Raw genomic sequence first — 27,111 nt, 5'->3', positions numbered from 1 at the left:
CGATGATTTTTTTTCTATCGACCAAAGCCGTCTTTTGACAAATTTTAGATAAATATAGAGCAACGGGAATAACATGCTCTAAATGTAAGAAAATCCAAAAACAAAGAGACTGCCAACGTTCCAAAATTCAGAATCAAAGAACAAGAACAATAACAAACGTTCCAACAACCTACCTTTCTTGTTTTTTGATTCTAAATGTAAGACAACAGCAGAGCGAGAGCTAGGAGGAAGCAATCTCCTTGCACCTTCGACATTAGAGACATAGCAAGAACAATTCCATCGACTTCCATCTATGACAAAACTGACTCCTTACCTGTACTTGGTACCGCAGTCCTTTTTGGTAATCCAGGACCAGGCTTTCTCCCAGTTGGAGCACGAGGCCGGCACGCGACGTAGCACGTGCACCTTCTTGCTGGGCTCGCGCTGCACTCTGCAAATAAAATCGAGTTTTAAGCAAACTTGTGATGTAAACTGTCGTCCCAAATATTACTCTGTTGTTGGTTTTCTAATACCGCCTGGGGGCACACATATTAAACAACAAAAGTAGAAGGGTGTAAAATAATTGACAGCTGTGATCGCGGTTTTGCCGTCGGGTGCTTTTCAACAAACAAACAAACAAACAAACATCCTACTACAACGAAACCGGCTTAGCTGTACCAGCAGAACAAATGCCTTTCGTATATTTTAGGTTTTAAAGGTACTGCTATCACTGACAAGAACATACAGCCGTCCTTCAGCTGCTAAGGCCTCAAAAAGAAGAGTTTTGAACCGATGACAAGGCCTCTAAAAATTGGGGTCGTTTTTGTTTTGTTTTATCATAAGGATTAAAGTCTTCGTTTTCTTTTCTTTTTTTTTACTCAGGCGCATGTGGCTTTTTATTTGCTTGTACTCGTTCGTAAGTTCTAAGGTCGGGAGAAAAAAAGGGTAGGTCGGGGAACCGGAATCACTGTTGTTGGTTTCTTTTTTAGGCCTAATGGCTGTCGCATAAAATTTATGAACGAAAGTAAAATGCTTCATCCAGTTTAAAAGAAACGGCATCTCCTTTCCTACTAGAACCTTGAAATACCTATTTTTGAGGTATTAGGCCTTGGCTCTAACAGGCTAGATGCAAGGCTAAAGGCAAACGAAAGAAAGGAAGGAAGGGAGAAGTAAATAAATAAATAAATAAAAGAAAGAAAGACAGAAAGAAAGAACGAAAAAAAAGAAAGAAAGAAAGAAAGAAACACCGAAATAAACCACGTACATCACACATCCGAAGGATGATTTTGCCATTCAGACAAAATGACAATTATAAACAAAAATCATTTGTAGGCTGTTAATTATCCATCGCATGCAAACCACACCTACAACCTAAACAGGGTGTGTGAAGCGACATTGTTATTGATTGATATTATTGTACCGTAAATTTACTTTAAAAAAGTGGGATTATTACTCGAATGCAAAGAAATATTATTGTGTTGCAAAGAAAAGCTGATGAACTCGAGTCTGCTTTTTCCTATTAAGTCGTCTGCTGTTGTTTCCTTCAATTCATTCTCTTTAGAAGAATATCATATACCTGATCGAGATGACAGTAGCAAATTGATTTATTGTGGTAATTGAAATTACGATACGCTCACGTGGTCTAGACTATGGGAAACAGCGGTTTTACTCGTGAACAGTACACATTCATATCAAGGAAAATGACACTTTAAATTTTAATAGATGAAATGTAATTGAGTGATCACTTCAGCTTCAAATGTGTGTTACACAATGTTCAGATGCAGCCACATAGCACACATGTTTTACACGGAGCCCTTGGCAAGTGATAGTCACATCCCCTCACAATACGCAAAACCAAATTCTTCATCACGTAACGTAAAAAAGACTGTCAGTTCATTACAACGACTACGTGCTGGCACCGATCTTCAGACTCTCTTTGAATCTGGCAGGTAATTTCTCTCTCTCTCTCCCTCTCTCTCTCTCTCGCTCTCTCTTTCTCTCTCCCTCTCATCCTTGCAATTGTCTCTGTCTCTTTCTCTCTTAATGTCTCTATCTCCGTCTGTCGCTCACTCCCCCCCTCCCTCTCTCTCTCTCTATCTCTCTCTCTCTCACACACACACACACAGGCAAACACGCACACACACACACACACACACACACACATACACACACACATACATACACGCACACACACACAGAAACGCACGCACTGCACGCACGCACGCACGCACGCACACACACACACACACACACACACACACACACACACACACATACATACTCTCTCCCTCTTTTTCTCTCTCTCTCTCTCCCTCTCAGTCTCTGTCACTTTCTCCATCTCTCTCTCTGTCATTCTCTAGATATATTTTTGAACCTGGCAGACAATCTCTTTCTTCTCTCACTGGCGGCCACAACCACACACACCAGCTCTACGTGCACTGCCATACAGTACAGTGAGCTGCCAAAGCTTTGTTTCTGATTACGCAATGAAACAGCACCAGCTGAATGTGATGGTAGTGTTGTATACAAGAGACTTCCATCCCAGCCTGTCGGCAGAAACAATGGGGTGGCCTTGCATCGCCTACAGAACGTGTAAACTGATCGGTGCGTCGCGGCCTACGACCTATTATTGTGAACTGTTCACGGATTTTTGGAAACTGAATTAAATGTTTTATTGGTAAAATGGGTAACGGTTGAGGGATTTTATTTGTGTTGTGTGTGTGAGGTTGAGATGACTGATTTGAAGATTCAGGGTCCTTGATTTTTAGTTCTTATCATGTCGCCAGGTTTTCTTCATATGATATGAGTTTCGTTCCCTTCTCCCAAACCCCTTTCTTTCCGTCCCTCTTTGAAACACACACACACACACACACACACACACACACACACACACACACACACACACACACACACACACACACACACACACACACACACACACACACACACACACACACACACACATACACACATACATACAGTTGGTTTAAAAAAAAACTCAAAACAAACAACCACGACTTCAGAGAGCCGTGGAAGAGGGAATCGTCTACTGGTAGTACCGTAGTAGTAACAAGAGGCAGCAAAGTGTGTGCCCCCATCGATAAAGATCAATATTCACTGTAATCCAGATGCTGTCAACAACGACACGTCCAGACACGCATTAACACCTCTCGGGAAGCTCAAATAAACAGACATACAAACGCACACAACAACCTGAAAGACAACAACTAAGACTTAGAGAACCGTGCACGGAAGCCCAAGATAGTACTCATACAACTATAAGCAAAGTGCAGCCAAGAGTGTGTGCCGATAAAGATCAATAAGGAACAACCTTAAACAAACAAATAAACAAACAAACAACTCGAAAGACAACAAGTGAGACTTTGAGAACCGTGAAAGCAGAGAGGATAATACTCATACTTCTACTAGTTTAGCAAAGTGCAGCCAAGAGTGTGTGCCCTAATCGATAAAGATCGATATGTAACAATCTCAAACAAACAAACAAACAAACGCACACAGCAACTCGAAATACAAGATTTAGAGAACCGTGGAAGCAGAGAGGATAGTACTCATACTTCTACTAGCAAAGTGCAGCCAAGAGCGTGTGCCCTAATCGATCACGATCTACATGAAACAACCTCAAACAAACAAACTGACATACAAACGCACACAACAACTCGAAAGACAACTAAGACTTGCAGAACCGTGCACGGAAGACTCTGAGAACCGTGAAAGCAGAGAGGATAGTACTCATACCACAACTAGTATAGCAAAGTGCAGCCAAGAGTGTTTGCCATCATCGATAAAGATCGATAATGAACAACCTCAAACAAACATACAAACGCACACAACAACTCAGTCGAAAGACAGGAACTAAGACTCGCAGAACCGTGCACGGAAGACTCTGAGAACTGTGGAAGCAGAGAGGATAGTACTCATACTTCTACTAGCAAAGTGCAGCCAAGAGTGTGTGCCCTCATCGATAAAGATCAATATCCACTGTCTCCCAGATGCTGTCAACCTTGCTTACGCTCTGGCTCTCCGCGCTTCCCGTGCTACTACATCACTCACCCCTCGTGTTGTGGCCTGTGCACGCGGCCGTCTTATGCTGGATTGACCGTCATTAGGCTGTGTATACAACGTCGACTTTTGCAGATCACGATAGATTCACAGGCACGGGAAGAGGAACAGAATATTGTTCATCTTTGCTGTTACTGTCTTTACTTTTTGGGGATATCATTGACAGGAACTGTCACTTTTAGTGTCACTTGTCACAATCCGTCTGATCTTGTAAGTATTTATGGTGGACGTGCCAAATGAAAGCAAAGCAAAGACTAATAACAGCAAACACAGAGTGACCAAAACAATGCAAGTTGCAACTTTCGTTGTAATTGCAAGTCACTGATTGTCCAAGGTTGGTTATGGCATACTAGGTCCTTCAAATAACCCCAAAAATAGCAACCTGGAGGGCATAATCCTCGTTAGTTTGGCTATCGCTCAATTTCGAAAGGGAAAATAAAGTCAGACAAATGTGCCGCTTTGCGGACTGGTCATCCATACACTGACGTTAATGAACACCAAATATATAGTAATTCGGTCAAAAGGTGTAGAAGTAATTAGCAATTTTATGGGTTGCATTTTTTTGGGGGAGGTCACCCTGTATATCATTTGGTTTGCTGAATACAGTATCTACTTTTACAAATCATAAAATATCGGCTTTCGATAAGGAACACATATATAACAGGCCGCAAGGAAAGAAAAACCAACAATTTTCAATCATTGTAATTTGAGGATGAAAGTCGCTTAGTCATTTCAATGCTTGTTATTGTCTCAGCTGCCAGAAAATTGGTTCTGCATATCTCTCACTTACTCTTGTTGTCGCCTATATTTAGATCGCTTACGTCCCTTTGTTTCTTAGATTCAAATTAGAGTGAAAACGTTAACCCGTCGTTGCCAGGTCGAAACAGGAAAAGCAGGATGTCAGTGGAAAACAGATACGTCAACAAACCGTACAAATGCGGCCAGTAAGACAGCTTCATACATTTTTCAACTTGAGGGATCCACAAATACAATTTAACAGGACGTTGACTCGGGAGACAGTAGGAATCAGGCGAGCAACAACGGGATCAGAATAATTCATAAGCCCAGACACCGTAATGACAGACGTCTGGCGCTCTTTGTCGTGCACACTACACGCTCCTGAGACAAAGAGATCATCTAGGTTTCTATCTCTGTGCGGTTCAACACAAGCATTTTAAGAATGTAGTATTTTTGGATGAATATTGATGAATGTGTGTTTCTGTTAGGCAAGCGTGTTGCTAAGGGGGGGGGGGGGGGGGACACAATAGCCTAAAATGTATAATGGTAACAAAAAGTTTTACCCAAACTGATGTCATGGTGTAAAATGCAATAGAGTGTGACACTCACGGGACAGAATTGGTGCACATTTCCGCGCCTAGTACCACGAAGGTTAGCGTGAGATTAAACTAGAAGATTGGTTAAAATGAAATAGAGTTTCACACGCACGGGACAGAATTGGTGCACATTTCCGCGCCCAGTACCACGAAGGTTAGCGTGAGATTAAACTAGAAGATTGGTTAAAATGAAATAGAGTTTCACACGCACGGGACAGACTTGGTGCACATTTCTGCGCCTATTAAGCTTACCACGAAGGTTAGTGTAAGATTAATCTAGAAGATTGGTTAAAATGCAATAGAGTTGAACACTCACGGGACAGATTTGGTGCACATTTCCGCGCCCAGTACCACGAAGGTTAGCGTGAGATAAAACTAGAACATGGTGTAAAATGCAATAGAGTTGAACACTCACGGGACAGATTTGGTGCACATTTCCGCGCCCAGTACCACGAAGGTTAGCGTGAGATAAAACTAGAACATGGTGTAAAATGCAATAGAGTGTGAAACTTCCGGGGCAGATTTGGTGCACATCTCCGCGCCCAGTACCACGAAGGTTAGCGTGAGATAAAACTAGAACATGGTGTAAAATGCAATAGAGTTGAACACTCACGGGACAGACTTGGTGCACATTTCCGCGCCCAGTACTACGGAGGCCAGCGTGTACATGATGAGGATCTGAAGTGACGCGTACAGCCCATCCTGCAGCGACCTGGACGTACTGCGCCGTGCAGCAAACATTGCTGGCGTCCGTCAAAGACCCCACAGCAGTTGGCTTCACTCTGTAGAGGCGGTCTTCACTGACTTCACTCGCATGTATCCAGTTCTACTGCTTTCACCTGAAACAGATATCAAAATGATGCGTATTAGAACACGAACAAGAATGTAATTCACCATATTATAGCCTTCATGAAAGCCATTGGCAATTGTCCTGGTGTGGTTACGCATACATTTAAAGTAATACACTCTTTACAACTACGATACACTGACAGTGAAAAGGAAGCATAAAGATAGTGCCGGTAGCTCAGAATTGAAAATCAAGATCATAATAAAATGCAGATAAATAAAAATATTTAAGATTTAACTAAACTTGGCCAAAACATTATTGCAACAAATTTCAAACCCAAATTAAAGCATTAATCCCTGTGTCATGGTCGATTTTGAGGGTACCCTTACTTGAACGGCGGTCACGTGATCCCTGTAACAGAAATATTTAATCGAAAAGGTGATCCTGAAGGTTTAGAATATAGTCCATGTTTGTAAAGATTTTAGTCAAGCAGTATGTAAGAAATGTTAAGTCCTTTGTACTGGAAACTTGCATTCTCCCAGTAAGGTAATACATTGTACTACGTTGCAAGCCCCTGGAGCAATTTTTTGATTAGTGCTTTTGTGAACAAGAAACAATTAACAAGTGGCTCTATCCCCCTTTCCCCGTCGCGATATAACCTTCGTGGTTGAAAACGACGTTAAACACCAAATAAAGAAAGATCCTGAAGGTTAAGTGAACGGCCTTAACTGGCAAATAACGTTTTAATGAAATGACGGGGATTAATGCTTTAATTTGGGTTTGAAATTTGCTGCAATAATTTGTTGGCCAAGTTTTTACACATGAACGGCATTACAGGTTTGACGCTGAGTCATCTGACAAGTACCATATCCGCGCTCGCTTGCTCGAGAGAGAGAGAGAGAGAGAGAGAGAGAGAGAGAGAGAGAGAGAGAGACAGAGAGACAGAGAGACAGAGACAGAGAGACAGAGAGACAGAGACAGAGACAGAGACAGAGAGACAGAGAGAGAGAGAGGGGAGAAACCGAGACAGAGACAGACAAGACAGATACAAACGGACATGGACAAAGAGGGAACCAACTGTCGCATCGACAGATACAACTGGCGGACATTAACCAAGCAAAAGACAGAACAAGATGAACGACAACTGTTGACGCGACAGAGACAAAAGGCAGCAGAAACTTAAGTAAAGGACAGAAATACAACTTAACACGTAAAAACAACAACAACAACAACAAAACCCACCATAAAGAGCCGCGTATTAACAATTCAACCCACACTGCCTCTGACAACACAGATCTGGCAAACAATGCCCAATACCAAAAAGAGGAAGAAAGAGAAGAAACTTTTAGTCTGCGTTGAAGAGGAATAAAAAACAAGAAAGTTGAAACAGCATTTTTCTCGGTCCACAGAACACATTATTCTCGATTTCAAAAGGTCAATGAAAAATAAATCAGAAGCTTGGCAACGGGTGAAAATAAAACACCGATCAATCTTCGCTTCGTGAGTTCAGCTATAGCTAGTCATTACGCGGCTTTCTTTGTCCAAGACAACCATGCAGTATATATTCTTTGTGTGGAAAAAGTTAAATCAGTGTTCTGTATTGTTTCAGTATTGTTGATTTTGTTTTGCATTCTACTCTCTTAATCTTAGACAACATGTGATAACCGGCAAGGTGCTGACTTTCTTTTGTGCATTGTTGATTGTGAATGCATGTTAATTTATTTTTAATATACTTTCTTATGTGATAACCAATGTGCTATATTTTCTCAGGACAAAGAACAAATGTTTATTTTGAATGTTTTATGTATGTTATTATTACGGACACAAACGCTCAGCAATGTAATTTCTCTTTTAGAGATTAATAAAGTTATTGTATTGTATTGTATTGTATTGATTCTTGTCAACAGCAGTCATCCTCCTGTTTTTCTTTGTTTTCAGAGCTGGGACGACGTTTAACATTCTTTCTTTCTTTCTTTATTTGGTGTTTAACGTCGTTTTCAACCATTCAAGGTTATATCGCGACGGGGAAAGGGGGGGGGGGGGGAGATGGGATAGAGCCATTTGTTAATTGTTTCTTGTTCACAAAAGCACCAATCAAAAAATCGCTCCAGGGGCCTGCAACGTAGTACAATATATCACCCTACTGGGAGAATGCAAGCCTCCAGCACAAAGGACTTAACACCTCTTACATACTGCTTGACCAAAATCCTTACAAACATTGACTATATTCTATACAAGAAACACTTAACAAGGGTAAAAGGAGAAACAGAACCTGTTAGTCGCCTCATACGACATGCTGGTTAGCATCGGGTAAATTCTTTCTCGTCCCAACCAATATGGGACTCCCCCTAACCCGCGGGGGGTACGTTTAACATTAACATAGCCCATGTATACAATATCTGTGCAAATGTCAATCATAATTGACAGAAAAAGAATAATAATAATACCAATAGCAACGAATATGCAACGAATATATGACGAATGCGAATAAGCAATACGTTCCACAATTTGTGACCATTTCCCGTTGTCCAACTGCGCATTAAAAAAGGTGTGAAAAAGACCATTTCAACACCGAGGCATATATATTATCAAGACTAGACTGAAGAGCAAAGCACTCACATAACCTGTTGATTTCTGAAATCTGAATACACTTCTAGATATTATCAGCCATATCAATACACCAACAAAACGCTTTCAGCAAGATCAAAGACCGGGATTCTAAAAGCTTGAACATATAATGTCTGTTGTCACTGGAAATTAAAAGCCGAAGGGTACCACTAGCTAATGGAACAGCTTCAAACAGTTGACTGCTATTCGTTACAAGTTTGACATGCTGAGAATATCCATTTGTGCAACTGTCAATTGCTTAACCCATGATGGATAATTGATGGCACACCTATACGGTGAGCAAACCGACATTAAAACATATTCATAAATAACCGGTGTTTTTTTTCTAAAACCGTTCCATCGATCGTTTCTGGACTCGTTTTTTACGGTCGACGAACTTTTAAATAAACAAGAAAGAAGTGAGGTATACTTTTAAGAGAGAGAGAGAGAGAGAGAGAGAGAGAGAGAGAGAGAGAGAGAGAGAGAGAAGAGTGAGAGAGAGAGGAGAGAGAGAGAAGAGGGAGAGAGAGAGAGAGAGAGAGAGAGGGAAAGAGAGTGAGAGAGAGAGAGAGAGGGAAAGAGAGTGAGAGAGAGAGAGAGAGAGGGAGAGAGAGGGAGAGAGAGAGAGGGAGAGAGAAAGAGAGAGAAAGAGAGAGAGAGAGAGAGAGAGAGAGAGAGAGAGAGAGAGAGAGCACATAGATATGAACAATTATAGATGTTGATATGTGTGAGTGAACATACAGTTTAGGTTAAAGATACGATAACTGGGTGTTTGCTAGTTTGCGCTGCGGGCATGCGTGCATGAGTCTCAATAACAGGAATAACTAGTTTGAGCATGACTGACAGGAGCTAGGGAGTGGGCATAGGTGGGGGGTGGGAGGGGAGGGAGAAGAGAGAAACGCGATAGATGCAGGCAAGTAAGCAGACACAGCGACAAACAAACCGACAGATTGATTTCCCAAGCCCTCGTTAGCTTCCCCTGCAAGTTCACACGAGGTCTTGAAGTTTAGCGAAAGTAATCGATAAAGCCCCTCGCTCTGTGGACTCAGCACCCTACAAAATAAAAATGTTTTCAAACATAGCCTTAGCCCTGCCGACAAACACGGACGTAACAAGTTTTTGATCGACCCTCGTACACATATTTTCTGTTGACGTTTCCTGCCAAACGCATCAGCCTTGCAGCAGGGGCGCGAGAAAGGAGTGATAACGCTGAAACGAAATAACACAAATCCGCCGTCTTGTACTGGGGTAACACCGCCTCTGGCAAAGACGAAGGCAACCGAAAGAGGACACTTTCGGATGAGCTTTTAAGATATACGGGCGAAAATAATCGCGTTTACAAAAAAATAGAAAAGACAGGAAGGAGGACTACAGCGCTCTAAGAATCCTTCATAATTATGCTCGTGTGAAAAGGAATAGAATATATTTAACGTTTGAATCTTGTCCAGTAGGTGTTACGAAGGCCGCAAAAGGAAAAGCGCGACGACAACAGCGACAACGAATAAAAATAAAAATAAAGGCATCGTACTGAACTGAAAGAGGTTTTCCCTGAACAAGTTTGATTTTTGAACACTATTTTCTGGCCTTCTCCTGAAGCAGTTCTACCAAACCAAATCTTTAGGACTGTTTTACGATCGCTGATTTCTACGAATTTACCAGCGGAGATGCACCATGCCTGGACAACGGAAGAAGATGAATAAGAAGCGGAAGAAGAAGAAGACAGAATTAACGACGCCGACGACGACAACAAAAGACGACGATGATAATGGTAAGGAAGATTCTGAGGAGGAGGAGGAGGAGGAGGAGGAGGAGGAGGAGGAGGAGGAGAAGAAGAAGGAGGAGGAGAAAGAGGATGCATGCGGATCAGGCCTAATGCACCTAAGTAAAATGATACAATAACAAAGCAAAAACAACAGGAAGACCACAAAGCAGGAGAAGAATTAACACTCCTTTCCTCGACGTAATCAATCCGATCTCGAAAACAAAATCGAACGAGAGTACATCCGCACAGCAACACCGGCTTGCTTCCTCGAACCTTTCTCCGTTCCCTCGACTAAGACTCCAGAAATAATTAGGACCTTACCGCGCCCGAGCCGTATCATATTGGAACGACATTTTGCTTCTAACGACGCGCACAACGAACGCATACACCCATGTGTTCTTGACATTTGCAGACGGCATATATATCTGTCCCGGGATCTATCATCAATATTGAACCACCACCAGCTGCCACCAGCATCTGAGACATACAAACAGCACATGGGGGTCGGGGACTGAACCTGGCTGTGAAAGTGAGTTCCAGTGAAAAAAGGCATACTTTGGATGGAAAGGTTGAAACCCAAAAGCACTCTCTTCATCCCTCGTATGAGTTTTCAAAAGGCTAACCAAAGTAGGGTACATTATATCTATAGGACAATTTGAGAAGTCTGCATTTATCAGATTCTGACACACTTCCAGTCATATAAAGTCATAGCGTCCTTCTGTCTGTGCTTTTGTCTGCAACTCTAACCGACATCAAGGTACATGTGTACCGATTATGCACATAGAAAAATAATGTCACAAGTACGGAGACAAAACGCAAAGTTTGCGTTACAGCTCAAGATGCGTTCCTGTGATGTAGTGAATCTCCACCTTTTATGCAAAAGTTACACCCAGAATACATCAAACTGAAGTCAGGACAAAGGCCACGTCCAGGTATGTCAAGCTACGAAAGTTATAACCACAACATTCTGTTGGCGTTTTGCACTTTAGGTAATCCACCCCAGTCTCTCTGATGCGTTCCTTCCTTCTTTACACAACATACGATCACAGAATGACTGACACATTGTTATCAAGTCCATCTGTAAAACAAAAGACTTGACGTAAAGTACTATCAATTTCACATCTATAACAAAACAGAAACTCCAAGAAACGCAAGTATATTGTGCAATGCACCCTTTATTTTCCTTTCTGCGGTGCTCCGGAAATAACCCCCTCCCTCCCCATATCATTACTCTTTTGTGACCTAAACCAACATCACGTAAACAAACAAGCACAGCTCGACGAGTAACAGAAAAAAGCTTCTTCGAATTCTGACGTGCCTCGACAGAATCTTGGCTTTTAGCAGTACCACCGTTAACTACATACATACCAACATCATCATCCATTTCCCAGTGTTTTGTACACGAGCTTTCAACGAAGGGAGTGCAGAGAAGAAAAGGCACACAGGATATAAAGACCGCGAGTTTTCTCAACAAAAACTACTGCTTCGCAATCAGTCATCTTTCGGATTATCGGTACTGACGCTTCTGTATTAACCTGTTCAGCTTGTGTATTGTTTGCGGGAAGAGTTGCATTTTTGGTTGTGGAAGAGGAAGTATGTCCCGGTGAAACGGCCAATTCTTCATACAGTACAGACAAGCTTGTGTGGCAAATCTACTGGAGAATGTTACGCATCATTCCACGGAACAAATAGGCTATTTCCTTCTCGCTGTGACCCCCCCCCACCACCCACCCCACCCCTTCCAACTTCCCTTCCTCACAGTTTTCTTCGTCATGCTTGCCTGCCATGGCCATTATTCCAAAAATATCAACTGCACTGGTTTAACCTCCGTCCAAATATAAAACAAAACTAAAATTGTTGACGAAATGTTTGTACCTAAACGCATCAAAAATACACAGACAAAAATAATAAACTGTTGACGGTGTTTTTTTTCACACTCTGTTGCGTTGGCCTTTGTAGACTACATCTATATAGAGCCCAGACTGACTTTTTGAGTCAAAGAAGCGAAACAAAATCTATTGGTGCTGCACAGTCTCAAGTATGTATGTCCTATTGTTATAAATTTTACGCCACAAGCATATATATCTGCGAATGGTGTACCTTTCATTTTGAACAGCGACGGGCGCAGTGGCCTAGTGAATACGACATCGGCCTCCTAATCGGAAGGTCGTGAGTTCAAATCCCGGCCGCGGCCACCTGGTGGGTTAAGGGTGGAGATTTTTCTAATCTCCCAGGTCAACCAATTTGCAGATCTGCTAATGCCTTATATCCCCCGTCGTGTCTACACGAAAGCACAAGACCAATTGCGCACGGAAAAGATCCTGTATTACATGTCAGAGTTCGGTGGATTATAGAAACACGAAAATACCGAGCATGCTTTCCCCGAAAGCGGCGTATGGCTGCCTACATGGCAGGGAAAAACGGTCATGCGCGTAAGAGCCGTGGGAGTTTCAGCCCATGAACGAACAAACAAACAATTTCGAACAGCACAGAAATGAGAACTCGATATTAAATTACTCTCCGACATTTGGTGTCATGTATGTTCCGCAGCTATAGTTACACTTATCTCTTTTCTCGGTAAAAACGCACGTCTGTATGCATGACAGTAGCTGCCTTCGATGGTAAAAACGCACGTCTGTATGCATGACAGTAGCTGCCTTCGATGGTAAAAACGCACGTCTGTATGCATGACAGTAGCTGCCTTCGATGGTAAAAACGCACGTCTGTATGCATGACAGTAGCTGCCTTCGATGGTAAAAACGCACGTCTGTATGCATGACAGTATAGCTGCCTTCGATGGTAAAAACGCACGTCTGTATGCATGACAGTAGCTGCCTTCGATGGTAAAAACGCACGTCTGTATGCATGACAGTAGCTGCCTTCGATGGTAAAAACGCACGTCTGTATGCATGACAGTATAGCTGCCTTCGATGGTAAAAACGCACGTCTGTATGCATGACAGTAGCTGCCTTCGATGGTAAAAACGCACCTCTGTATGCATGACAGTAGCTGCCTTCGAATGTAACAGATCCGTGAGATCGTGACAAGCTTTTCTTTTATTCACTGCTTTTTTGCCGATAGAACGAGCGGCAAAGAATGGTCCAGAAAGCAAGATTACGTATATAATGTAATGACTAATGTTTATGGAAGAAACAGCTTGCGTTTGAATGAATAGTGAATTAAGATCGAAGATACTTTCTTGGTGGATATCCGTGGTGACTAAAGACATCTGTGCGACGAGTGAACATGAGTCAGGTTTTTATTACATACAACAGATACTTGCGCTATGATTTTGGGGCTCACACCTTGCACTTGAACGACAAGTAAAGCTGATTCTTAGTACCCTCTTGCATTTCATTATCGATCTCCATTATCATTTCCATTTTAAAAATACAGCAAGACGTATTCGCTAGCATATTATTTATCGCATTTACACATGTGGCGCCCCTGGAGAGAGAGAACGAGAGAGAGAGAGAGAGAGAGAGAGAGAGAGAGAGAGAGAGAGAGAGAGAGAGAGAGAGAGAGAGAGAGAGAGAGAGAGAGAGAGAGACTGACAGACTGACAGACTGACAGAGACGAAGACAGACAGGCAGACAGACAGACAGACACAGACACAGACAGATCTTGACAGATAGAGAAAGACAGAGACGAAGCCACACAGACACAGACAGAAAGACAGACGGACAGAGTCAACCGGACCGTGAATACAATGACAATGCAACACTACTCATTCCAAAATCTCTGCTTGCACAGTCGCCAGCAATGCACATCAACACTCAAACCCGTCAACGACAGCAAATGACTTTTTCATGCCCAGTCAAAGCGCCATGACAGGATCGATCCAACATAATACTATGATTACGAGATTAACTACCTGGTGTTCAAAAGCATCCATTCTCTGCCTTTTCAAAGTTACGTGTTGCTGTCAAAGGACACTGTGTGTCCCTCAGGGGACTTTGACTTTCAGCAAACCGGTTGGCATTTAAACAGTGGCGCAGTCAACGGCTCGGCTGGAATTCGTGTTTGATCAACAAATTGCGAAAACAGTCAACAAGGATAACTTTGACAAGGCTACCCTGATTTCCTCCTTCGGTAACCGACCTCGGTCAATGCAATCAAGCAACCTGCAACAGAACCAGCTACTCTGTATTCATAGCCTCTGAGAGAGGCAGCGTTGCATGCATACCTTGGTATCAAAGTGAAAATCTTTCTTTCCGTATTTACAGTCATGTGCTTATATATGTGATTACAATCACGCCAATTTGAAGACTTTCCCATGGAGCATTGAAACGGAAAACTTCACGCTATTCGACTCACGGCATCAATGTTCGAAAAACTTATTTTGGGGTCATTTCGTGATCCAGCCATCCTGATTATTCACTGACGGCATTTCGCTTATGATACATATCTGCATCACAAAACTGGGCAGACTTTTCTGCTTCCTCCTCCATTATGAACACCTTAGACTCAACAAAAACGTATATTTAGACCCAGCACTGTGCTCGACGCGTCGTTGCAAAGAATCATACGACACTGCCCTCGCATACGTCTGATAGCACAACGAGCGGTTAGCCGCCAAACGACTATCATAATGAAGCGTCATTACACGCATTACGCACGTTACAACCGTCCCTAATAGCCCTTATTTCCTCGCAACCGGTTTGGACGTAGGCGGGGAACAACAGCCAGAAGCTTTATATGCGACGCCGCGGTTCCAGACAGAGGTTTATATACACGTAGTTATGCATTTAGAGGTAGTCATGTCTGTGACATCCGTTCTAATGCCATTTATTGAGGTTTTACATTGTTATGCATTTAGAGGTAGTCATGTCTGTGACATCCGTTCTAATGCCATTTATTGAGGTTTTACACAGTTATACATTTAGAGGTAGTCATGTCTGTGCCATTTATTGAGGTTTTACATAGATACTGTCAGGCTTTTACACACAGAACAAACACCCTTCCATTTGAACGCTCACCAAACGGGAACATCCTGGGTGCCCTCCGTAAAGAGCAAGCAATTTTCAAAGAATTTATTTTTGCGTGGTTTATCTTACCCCTGAGCCATCGTGAACCCGTGTGATCAAGTTTCCCCTTTTCACAATGTAGTCGTCAGTTAGTAATGTGAATGCGACTCGCTGTGAGCGTATCTGCAATAGCACGTTATTAAGTACCTCTGACTATGCACGAAACAAACGGCTGGGGTTCACAAGAACTCTAGCGATGGCTTTTGACTGTTCAGAGGAACTGGCGATAGGTAAAACCGTCGTCTGCTACGAGAACCACGACCTTGCGTGACCCTGCTTCCGGGCTTTTCTTTTTACAAACTTTCAAAACTTCGAATTGTACTGATCTTGTCTTGATGAAAAACTATTTTTTTATGATTTAAGAATGTTTGTGTAACAAGCTATCAATTTATTATTTAGATTTTAAAAGTTAGGTCCAGCGCCAAAACGCACCACGGTCCGATTGTCTCTGACACTCTCTCCGCAAAACTAATTCTTTGAAAATTGCTCGCTCTTTACGTAGGGCACCTAGGATGTTCCCGTTTGGTGAGCGTTCAAATGGAAGGGTGTTTGTTCTGTGTGTAAAAGTCTGACAGTATCTGTGATGGTTTCCTCGCAACCGGTTAGGACGTAGGCGGGGAACAACAGCCAGAAGCTTTATATGCGACGCCGCGGTTCCAGACATAGGTTTATATACACGTAGTTATGCATTTAGAGGTAGTCATGTCTGTGACATCCGTTCTAATGCCATTTATTGAGGTTTTACATTGTTATGCATTTAGAGGTAGTCATGTCTGTGACATCCGTTCTAATGCCATTTATTGAGGTTTTACACAGTTATGCATTTAGAGGTAGTCACGTCTGTGACATCCGTTCTAATTTTGTTTGTTTAACGCCCAGTCCACCACGGAGGGTGATATCAGGGCGGTGCTGCTTTGACATTTAACGTGCGCCACACACAAGACAGAAGTCGCAGCACAGGCTTCATGTCTCACACAGTCACATTATTCTGACACCGGACCAACCAGTCCTAGCACTAACCCCATAATGCCAGACGCCAGGCGGAGCAGCCACTAGATTGCCAATTTTAAAGTCTTAGGTATGACCCGGCCGGGGTTCGAACCCACGACCTCCCGCTCACTGGGCGGACGCCTTACCACTAGGCCACCGTGTTGCGGTATCCGTTCTAATGCCATTTATTGAGGTTTTACATAGTTATGCATTTCAGAGGTAGTCATGTCTGTGACATCCGTTCTAATGGTATTATTTTATTGATGTTTTACACAGTTTTACATTTAGAGGTAGTCATGTCTGTGACATCCGTTCTAATGGTATTTATTGATGTTTTACACAGTTATGCATTTGGAAGTAGTCACGTCTGTGACACTTCCCGTTCGAATGGTATTTATTATGTTTCTTTTATAGCTCTGCATTTGGATCCAGACGGCTTTCTAATGCGATAATAATCATATACTTTAGGTATCACAAAGTTCTGCGTTGATTTAGGGCTACCGACGTATATGATATCTGATCTACAATACTGCTTTATATTCAATAGTTAATTTTTTCCGTTGAGGGGTCAGTAATTTTGTCGTGCTTTAGGGCTAGCGACGTATGTGATATATATATATAATCTAGAATACTGCTTTATATTCAATAGTTATTTTTTTCCGTTGAGGGGTCAGTAAATTTGTCGTGTTTCAAGTATTACACTGAAGTCTTGACCCACTTCTTTCTGTCACAGAAGTGACACGCTAAGAGTAAGGGTATCCAGAGCACAACTTCACCGATGACTCTCTTGACCCTAATAAGTTGTCCCAGAGAAAACCGCTTGAACCGTATTTAGCTTTAACACAATTACAATAATTTTGTTAACTAACAAACGCCCACGCGAGATAACATCAGCTTCAGTGCAGCGGACTTAGCCTTCTATAATCTAACCAAACTAACTGAACAAAGTAACCAACTGACTAACTAACTAGCTAGATAGCTAATGGACTAATTACTCAACTCCTTTACTCACACACGTCACACACTAATAATCCAACTAACCAGACAAAAACAAGAAATGAATCAAATTAAGTAAAAAAATAAAAAATAAAGATAATGAATGAATGAATGAATGAATGAACATTCGTTCCTTCACAGGAAGGTAACTGAAGACATCCAACTTCCATTCCTATGATCTTTGAAATCGAAAACATTTGGACTGCAAACGTTCACAATTTTTTTTAAACAAAACACTACACACAAAGGAATATACGTTCATGGAACGTTGAATAGACAAAACAAAACATTCACAAGTCGAACTCGTCTTTCCACATAGTGGACGAACATATAAATAATAATTAGACATAGACTCTCGCTATCTTGATTTCAAGAAGTCCACCCACTACTGAGCTAAGCTCTTCGTCTTTTTTCTTTGATTATTTCATTATTTTAATTTCCGTTCATCACAAAGACTACTAGGGGGCCGTACTTGTGAATGTTTCGGATTTGTGTGTGTGTTTAAACAAATATAACCAAACGTTCCACGAACTTATCTTTTTGTGTTTTCGACTTTTGTATCTTTAAAGTACAGTGTATATGCACGTGACGCTCGACTCTTCTCTTCTGTTTAACTTTCCCCTCTACTACTCAAAAGTCCCTCGGCGCACAGTGGGCGTTGTTTGTCAATCGCGACAGGCTGGCATTTCCCTGCTTTGACACAAATAACCAGCCCGCCACCCTGTCTGCATGCTCGTGGACAGGCACAGCCCGTTTTCCCTGTCAGTTTGCTTGGAGAGGGAAATTGCTGTGTTCGGTCGTGCCAACGTAATGTAATTTACCATTTGTCCTGGACTTCCCCGTTCGTTTTTGTCGTTGTTTTGGACTTTCCTGTTCCATTTTGTCGTTGTTTTGGACTTCCCTGTTCGTTTTTGTCGTTGTTTGGGACTTCCCTGTTCCATTTTATTGTTGTTTTGTTTTGTTGTGTTCAAGGAATTTTATCCACCGCTTTCGCCGTTGTGTTTTGCAGATTGTCGTTGTTGTTGTTTAACTTTGCATATCGTTATCGGATTGTATTGTTTCATGTAATTTTATGCGCTGGAATACACGCGGCTTGATGAACTTGTCGCTCTAAAATTGTTCACTCAAGTTACGTTTTTGATTTTCTGATGCCGAACTTTTTCATTTTAGCCGTTGCTGACATTTGGTAAACATGCGTGACATTATCCTTTCATTCTTTCCAGGAAGAATGTCTCCACTGTGATACCGGTTTTACGACTATAACGCCTGCAGAGGTTAACTATTCCAAAGTCTTTTCGCGATATGCTTCATTATCATATATTCTTTGTCCCGTGGATTTTTCAATACTTTGTTTTATGGGCAACGTGATCTCGCTCTGTCGAAAAGGTTTTAAGAATTGTCAGTTTTAAAATTATTCTTTAACAAATTACTCTTTTGAGGACAAACTCCCACAAATGAAATATATCTCAATTACAACATATATTTATCAATATCATCATCATCGTCGTCGTCGTTCTCATCGTCGTCAACAATAAAAATAATGTACTCGGTCATCATCATCATCATCATCATCATCATCATCATCATCATCATCATCATCATCATCATCATCATCATCATCATCATCATCATTCACAACAGCCACAATAACAAATAAGCAGACAACACAGACAAAACTTTACAACAGCTAATAGAAAAAAAGCAGCTTCATTGCAGCGAACCGTACTAACGACATTATCACGCTCAGTAGCAGCTACGAGAGAGAGGCTGAAAAATACCGCAGTATATATCGGAAAATGCTAATCAATAGTGGAGTCTTCTTAGTGTGCCTCGACTCTCTCACTGAGAAGCGAGTGTGACAGCAAATAATTACTACTAGTGGGACTGACAGTTCATCCGATTTGCTTCTTTGTCTAGTCTTTGCTCAGGTCATTCCGATATCTGGGTCTTCCTAGAAATGCTATACTGAGCAAACAAATTAACGACGATGTTGATTAATGATCAAACATACAATTTGTAAAAAATATTGTGATTAAAATTGAAAACTCAAAATAAAAAAAGCTACACACACACACACACACACACACACACACACACACACACATACACACACACACACACACACACACACACACACGCACACACACACACAAACAAAAACTAAAACCCGACGATGTTGGTGATCAAGCAAGAAACCTTTCTTTTTAATACAACCCTACGGCAGAAAAAATGTCAGTGCAATCTAAAAAGCTTCCAGTTTTGTAGTGCTTATGTTGTCCTTCTCTACTTTCGTAATAACTTCAGCAACTGAGACTGGGCCAGGCCGTTCCAGAGCTCCTTAGACGATAAACGTTAACTTTAAAAGCACAGACCTCCCCGTGTAGACGATTCGGCTTACCATGTCAGATGTGGCCAGGTTGCCACATGGGACTCCAGTTGGACACACACACAAAATCAACCGCCTGACCACTTTCTGTTCACTGATTTTTGTGTGTTTGTTTGTTTGTTTGTTTGCTTAACGCCCAGCCGACCACGAAGGGTCATAATTATCAGGGCGGTGCTGCTTTGACATTTAACGTGCGCCACACACAAGACAGAAGTCGCAGCACAGGCTTCATGTCTCACCCAGTCACATTATTCTGACACCGGACCAACCAGTCCTAGCACTAACCCCATAATGCCAGACGCCAGGCGGAGCAGCCACTAGATTGCCAATTTTAAAGTCTTAGGTATGACCCGGCCGGGGTTCGAACCCACGACCTCCCGATCACGGGGCGGACGCCTTACCACTAGGCCAACCGTGCCGGTTTTCTGTTCAGAGATGGATTTATTAATAAAGAATGTCTTAAAAAGATACCAGTGATATTTACTAAATTAATTCATCCAAACAATCTAAAGCTGAACATAAATGATGTGTCCAAGTGGACCCGATGGTCTTATCCCATGTATAAAAGCCTGGTCAGAACTGATATATACATATAGTGAGTAGAACTATTACAAGGGAAGGACGGTGCCTTTATTTCTTTCTTTATTTGGTGTTTAACGTCGTTTTCAACCACGAAGGTTATATCGCGACGGGGAAAGGGGGGAGATGGGATAGAGCCACTTGTCAATTGTTTCTTGTTCACAAAAGCACTAATCAAAAATTTGCTCCAGGGGCTTGCAACGTAGTACAATGTATTACCTTACTGGGAGAATGCAAGTTTCCAGTACAAAGGACTTAACATTTCTTACATACTGCTTGACTAAAAGACGGTGTCTTTAAACCTGTGTTTCTTACAGGTATTACAACTCTTGTACAAAAGGTGTATAGTTGTACATAATTCTCTTGAAAAGGTGTTGTGACAAAATTGATTTCAGCGCTGAAATCACGCTTCTCGAGCGAAACATACCCTCCCGGGACACACATTAATCATTATATGTTGAAAACGTTTGTTAAAAACGAATGCCAGCTGCTGCACAATACATTGACTTTTTGAAAGAACTAAATGGACTGTGAAGCCATTAGGCGTTCTGGCATTGCCAGCGTGTGTGTGTGTGTGTGTGTGTGTGTGTGTGTGTGTGTGTGTGTGCGTGCGTGCGTGCGCGCGTGTGTGTTTGTGTGTGTGTGTGTGTGTGTGTGTGTGTGTGTGTGTGTGTGCGTCCGCACGTGCATGTATGCGGTTTTTACTTTTATATTGTGCGTTCATTTGCTGGCTCAATTTGTGTTTACCAAATTGTGGCTTGTAAAACAATACCCTTCGCAACAGCTTGTGCACTTATCGAATATTTGTATTTTGAGTTGTGTGTAATTTGCACAGATGACTGATCTGTTGTTAATTGCCAAGAACCGTCGCCAGCAGCTTGTGTACACATCACTTGTTCTGGATGTGAAACAAAAGTAATATTGATTTGTGTGCAGTAATGCGAGAGATTTTCATTTCTCTTGACTCACTGATGCAGTACGAGTTGTCATCAAGCCATCAGTGTAGAATGCCATAAACAGGCTCTGCAAAGACATATTCTCTCTTCAGTGCTGGAGCTCTGACTGTAATGGAAACAGAAATTTAATGAGCCTTCCGTTTGTAATTCTCATGTGATTTTGTTTTACGTACACAATTAATGAACAGCGAGTTACTACTTTCTAAGTGTGTGGATGAAACAAGCATTTCTGCAAGCGCAACATGTCTCACTTGGTAAATCTGTTTGACTAGCATGATAAGTGGTGGCTACATCACACACAAACAGCTGTGCTAATCTCCATAAAGAAAAGGATACCTTCATCGGTTTACATAATTATGTAGTTTGAGTTATACTTTTGTCCTTGGCAGCTTATTAGTGGCGGAAAGACTTCTAACATTTCAGTGAAATTGTGTTATATATATTTATTACCAATTCGGTGCCCCATATGGCTTTTTGACCAATCAGGGCGGATTCTAGGTGACCCTCTAAATGTTATAACGTTCAGGCAGGGACCCTTTTTGTTTATCAAGCTATAAATTAACAAGACACAGTAACAATTTAAATCAACAATATCAGCGTGATTTATTCTAACGAATGACACTTCAAATGCTGTCAGATAATACTCTCTTTATGTAAAAAATACCGAAAAGTGAGTTTTGTCGGTGGGTGCTTTACGGAACAGCAAGGCACCGCCCATCCTCTGAGTGTGCAATGCCGACCCGCTCACTGAAATCTAAATTATCTAAGTTCGGAAAAATCAAGTGAAATTGTGTCACTCGCTTTACGTCAAATGTATCTTTACGTCATTTCCCATCCGTCTGGAGTCGGTTCTAAATCTGTCGCTCTCTGTTCAGCAAGAAAAAGCTAAGCAACCGAAACGCATGTTCAACAAGGTTTATCTTGTGAGATTGTTGTGTGTCAAACGCATTTGACCTGTGAATATTCATCACGTCAGGTGTGTTACTCTGATTGGCTGACCCAGGTCACGAGAATTCTTTGACTGACAGGCATAATCAGGTAGGAGCGCTCCAGTTCCCATTGCGGCTGTTCCGTCTAATTCGCGGGGTCGCTTCGAAATTTCTTTTGGTCGATTTAAACGGTAATAAAACCGTTATTTCTAATATGCTGACTGTTAGCAAATGATAACAGACATGTCTCACAAACGATATCAGCATTCGCCTAAAAGGCTCATGTTTGATATCTTTTTTCTCGACATGTCTGTTATCATTTGCTAACAGTCAGCATATTAGAAATAACTCATAATAACAGAAACCCCCAACTTTATTGCAAATGTCATCATGCATCAGTGGAAAGGCTTTCTATAGAGAAAGAAAAATCGAAGTGATTCCTAACGCAAGAATACACAATGAAGTCTTTCTGGTACTCTTTCGGTTTAAACACTAGACTGCACATCACGAAGTAGGTAGTTTATCTATTGTCACACCAAGTCTGGGTGGTCTTCAGAGAAGTTCACCAATTCCTATGCATGGTTAGCCAGTCTTAAAAAAGGGAAAGTCGCATGGAAAGTGCTTTTCGTGGGAACCTTTCCATTTTTGTTCAACTTTCAAACGTGCACGACTGCAAGTAAAATGTCGGGCCAATTTGGTGTTTGTTTTTGTGTCTTTCGTCAGACAGGACCGGGAGAGTTTTTGAGAAAGCTCTGTCCCTCTCCCTGTGCCTCCCCCTGTCTCTCTCTCTCTCTGTCTCTATTTATTTCTCTCTGCCTCTCTCTGTCTCTCCCTCCGTCTGCCTCTCTCTGTCTTTCTGTGTGTGTGTGTGTGTGTGTGTGTGTGTGTGTGTGTGTGTGTGTGTGTGTGTGTGTGTGTGTGTTGTGTGTGTGTGTGTGTGTGTGTGTGTGTGTGTGTGTGTGTGTCTCTCTCTCTCACTCTCTCTGCGTGTGTGCGTGCGTGTGTCTACAGTAAAGCAATGTGAGGAACATACTGCAAACAGAACCAAGTACATCACACACAAATATGTGTTTCGCTTAACTATACCGACAAATACATTTCCAGTCGTGGCTTCAGCGCAGAGCAAAGGGCTATTACTAAAGTAACGTGTACGCAACCTCCAAACTGTCTCACTCAGTACCTTATAATTTGCAATTTACCGCCTGGTTATCCCATTACACGTCAGAGAGCAGTCAAACAGGACGTTCTCACCGATCCGTAGACAATCTCACTCTTCTGTGCTGTGCGCCTCGGTGACTGTTAAATCATAGGGTTCTCACACTTACTATTCTGGGGACAGTAAACAATGTTTTTGTCGTTTGGAAGGATCTTCCGCGCCTAACTTCAGAACGAGTTAAAATTATAATTATGTACTGTTTCAGAATGGCTCTCACTACAAAATATTTCTGTCAGAAATCATGCCTGTAGCAACTTTCTTTCTTTATTTGGTGTTTAACGTCGTTTTCAACCACGAAGGTTATATCGCGACGGGGAAAGGGGGGAGATGGGATAGAGCCATTTGTCAATTGTTTCTTGTTCACAAAAGCACCAATCAAAAACCCGCTCCAGGGGCTTGCAACGTAGTACAATGTATCACCTTACTGGGAGAATGCAAGTTTCCAGCACAAAGGACTTAACATTTCTTACATACTGCTTGACCAAAATCTTTACAAAAATTGACTATATTCTATACAAGAAACACTTAACAAGGGTAAAAAGAGAAACAGAATCCGTCAGTCGCCTCTTACGACATGCTGGGGAGCATCGGGTAAATTCTTCCCCCTAACCCGCGGGGGGCCGGCTGTAGCAACTGATTTTTGATTAAAAAAAAAATATTATAAACATTTTCTTTTCTGCTTTTGGCTTTATAAATACCTCATTCCCTTTCATTTTAAACTCACCACTAACTCAAAGTGATATGCATTGCCCTCTTTATACACCAAATGTAAAGGTATGGCAACTCCAAATTGTCGTTGCCAACTAACTATTGATGCTTTCTCGAATGAAACTAACTCAAGCTCGGACAGCACACATTTTTTCAAAACCAAATCAACGATTGTTTCGAAGCTGATAAACAACCAGGAAGTATGTGAACAGAAACCGCAAAACTTGCAAGCACAGAACAAAACACAGAACTGATCATGTGGGCAGATGATGCAAACCTAATGGATATTTGCTGCTCGGCAGTTATCTCTGGTAATCCTAAGCGAGAGAGAGAGAGAGAGAGAGAGAGAGAGAGAGAGAGCTTTATTTATAAGGATTATAAGAGGCTAGGCTCTTTTTACAATCTGGAAGAGAGAGAGAGAGAGAGAGAGAGAGAGAGAGAGAGAGAGAGAGAGAGAGAGAGAGAGAGAGAGAGAGAGAGAGAGAGAGAGAGAGCAGGACGGACGGGACTGTAATGAAATTTTAATGGTAATTCTGCCGTAATCGGAGGAGAATAAAAATCAATACATTCACCCAGAGCGGACGTTCAGTCTGTTAACTCGACATAAACGACATGCTGGCATGCATCGAAATGTGTTGAAGCTACGTGTACAGCCTTCAATAATTTTTCTGACACTTCACAACACTGTAATTTGTCCTTTCTCTCATCGTGGTCTGACTGGCTAGCTTAATTGATGGTGTGTTTGGGGACTGTGACTAGACATTTTACCGTCACATGTGTCAATGCGTGCTACCTAACGTGTGTTAGTGTGTAATACATATATATTTATGCAAGTTTGAACCAAAGTCTTGCACTTATCGTTTTAGACAAAGGGAATCTGTGCTATTTCAAAGAAAGAAAAAAAAAGAAGAAACAGACAGACAAAGAACCATGCAGAGAAAGACACACAAGGCATAGAAGCAAACATAGACACACACACAAACTTCAAATTGATACAACAGGCTGAACGTGCAAAGTGGCTCAAGTTGTGATTCCGTATAGACTATGTATACACTTCAACGTCAGTATAGACGAAAATAAAAATGTAAGAACGAAGAAAACGGAACTCAAAAAATGACAAAAAGCTGACGTGGACTCATTTCGACGATTCTTTTTTTTATTTATATTTTTTTTATATATATATATGTATTACCGCTTGCAGATAATTTTCTCTGAGGGTGATATCATGTCTATAATTTATTAGGTCGGTCAGGGCTCACTCTACACAGCAGGAAGATCTCCCGCGGTTTGTGGTTTGATAACTACGGGGAGCTTGAAAAACTGATTCGCCTGTAATTAACAGTTTTTGTTGTTGGTAAAAGTGTAGCGTTTCAGGCTCTTGAAATGTCTTTTTAATTTGTTAACATTGTAGTGTTTCAGTCTAACATTTGATATCAATGAATTAAGGTGACATTTTTCGTGCAAAAGCTTCTTTGGCAATTGTTGTAATAGCTATGACAAACAACTGGTGCTAATCGATGGACAGTTTTTGTTTCAATAACTTTTGTTTATATATATCTAAACCAATTTTTAAAAGGAAGAAATGAACACCTAAAACCAGCAGTCATAGCGGGCTGAAGACAACAGTGACAGTGTGTGACACCGTGCACGTTCACCGCGTAACACGCAGCGGCGCGGCACCCAAAACATCCATCACAAACCACAAGATTGATCCGTGCTAAAAGTAAAACATCACACATCCCAGTGTTATTCACCTCTTCCTTCTCTCCTGTTTTTACTTCAATCCATCCCGCCAACGGGCGACTCAAGCTTGACAAAACCAGGCCAGGAATCGATAACTGTTCCTAAACAAGGCCCTAGAGACCCTTAGCATCCAACAAGCACACGTCTAAGACTCGACACGAAAGACAAGAAATCACTGGCTTTCACAGTCACCTCAACACCGACTCGGTCTCGGTCTTACTTACTGTTGGGTTTTGTTGCAGGCGCTAAGCTCCCCAATGTTTGCGCTGCTGTCGAAGATTCTGATCTCAAAGGATGGATTGCGAAGTCGGCGAAGGGCAAAATCCTGGGAAGATCCCCAACTTCTCACTTTCTGACAGCACTTTTGTAGCTACACTGAACTCCGAAGGTGCTGAGTTGTGCGGATAGCGTTTCAAGAGCACAGCACATCCTATCCACTTAAACACATAACAAGGGACTGAGCCCATCCAAATCCCACACAAAAGAAACCAAAGGTGGAAAAAAAGTGTTTCGATCCACTTCAATCCTCCGCTAACGCTCTTTTCACGCGAGTTCTTCCATTTCCAGGCCTTTCCCTCACTGACCAAACTGTCGTCTGCTACACTCGAGGCGCACGCGCTCTCACTCCCGAGTTGCTGCGAACGTCACGACTTCTTGGTGTCATTTGCCGAGCAGACGATGTTTATGCCAAGATGCATGTCGGCACAGCATCTATCAATGTTCTGCTGACTACTACTCCCAGAATCTGTCAGAAACACCCGCACTCGCCTCGCTTTTTCTCTCTCTCCCTCTCTCTGGCTTCCAACACTTCATTGCTTTTGCCTGGCTTGCTATGCCGCAGTGTGCGCGTGGTGTGCACGCGCAGTCAGTGGAGCGCGCGTTGGGTTTGGTGGGACTACCGAGAGATCGGTGAGTGTCGTGTCGTGGGCGGCCACGACGGTGGAGCCGCTCGAGAGACAGACAGAAAGAAGTGTCGAGAGGACCGTGGAAGATAAGAAGGGGACAGGGCTGCAACAGAGAGAGAGAGAGAGA

General features: G+C 42.1%; 1 protein-coding gene across 1 annotated transcript in view; it reads right to left on the bottom strand.

The window, feature by feature from the left end:
* LOC138963143 (uncharacterized) overlaps positions 1-26,877 on the bottom strand; it is a 94,099-nt gene extending 67,222 nt beyond the window's left edge. The window contains exons 1-3 of the mRNA XM_070335180.1: positions 26,304-26,877; positions 6,007-6,232; positions 314-430 (exon numbers count right to left, since the gene is read on the bottom strand). Coding sequence (XP_070191281.1) covers positions 314-430; positions 6,007-6,134 — 245 coding nt within the window. The 5' untranslated portion in view covers positions 6,135-6,232; positions 26,304-26,877. The remainder of the gene's footprint in view (positions 1-313; positions 431-6,006; positions 6,233-26,303) is intronic.
* Between the last annotated feature and the right edge of the window lie 234 nt (positions 26,878-27,111).

The sequence above is a fragment of the Littorina saxatilis genome, linkage group LG1, assembly GCF_037325665.1.
Source record: "Littorina saxatilis isolate snail1 linkage group LG1, US_GU_Lsax_2.0, whole genome shotgun sequence".
Lineage (NCBI taxonomy): Eukaryota > Metazoa > Mollusca > Gastropoda > Littorinimorpha > Littorinidae > Littorina > Littorina saxatilis.
Note: the sequence above shows the minus strand (reverse complement) of the source record. Positions and strands in the feature narration are given on the sequence as shown.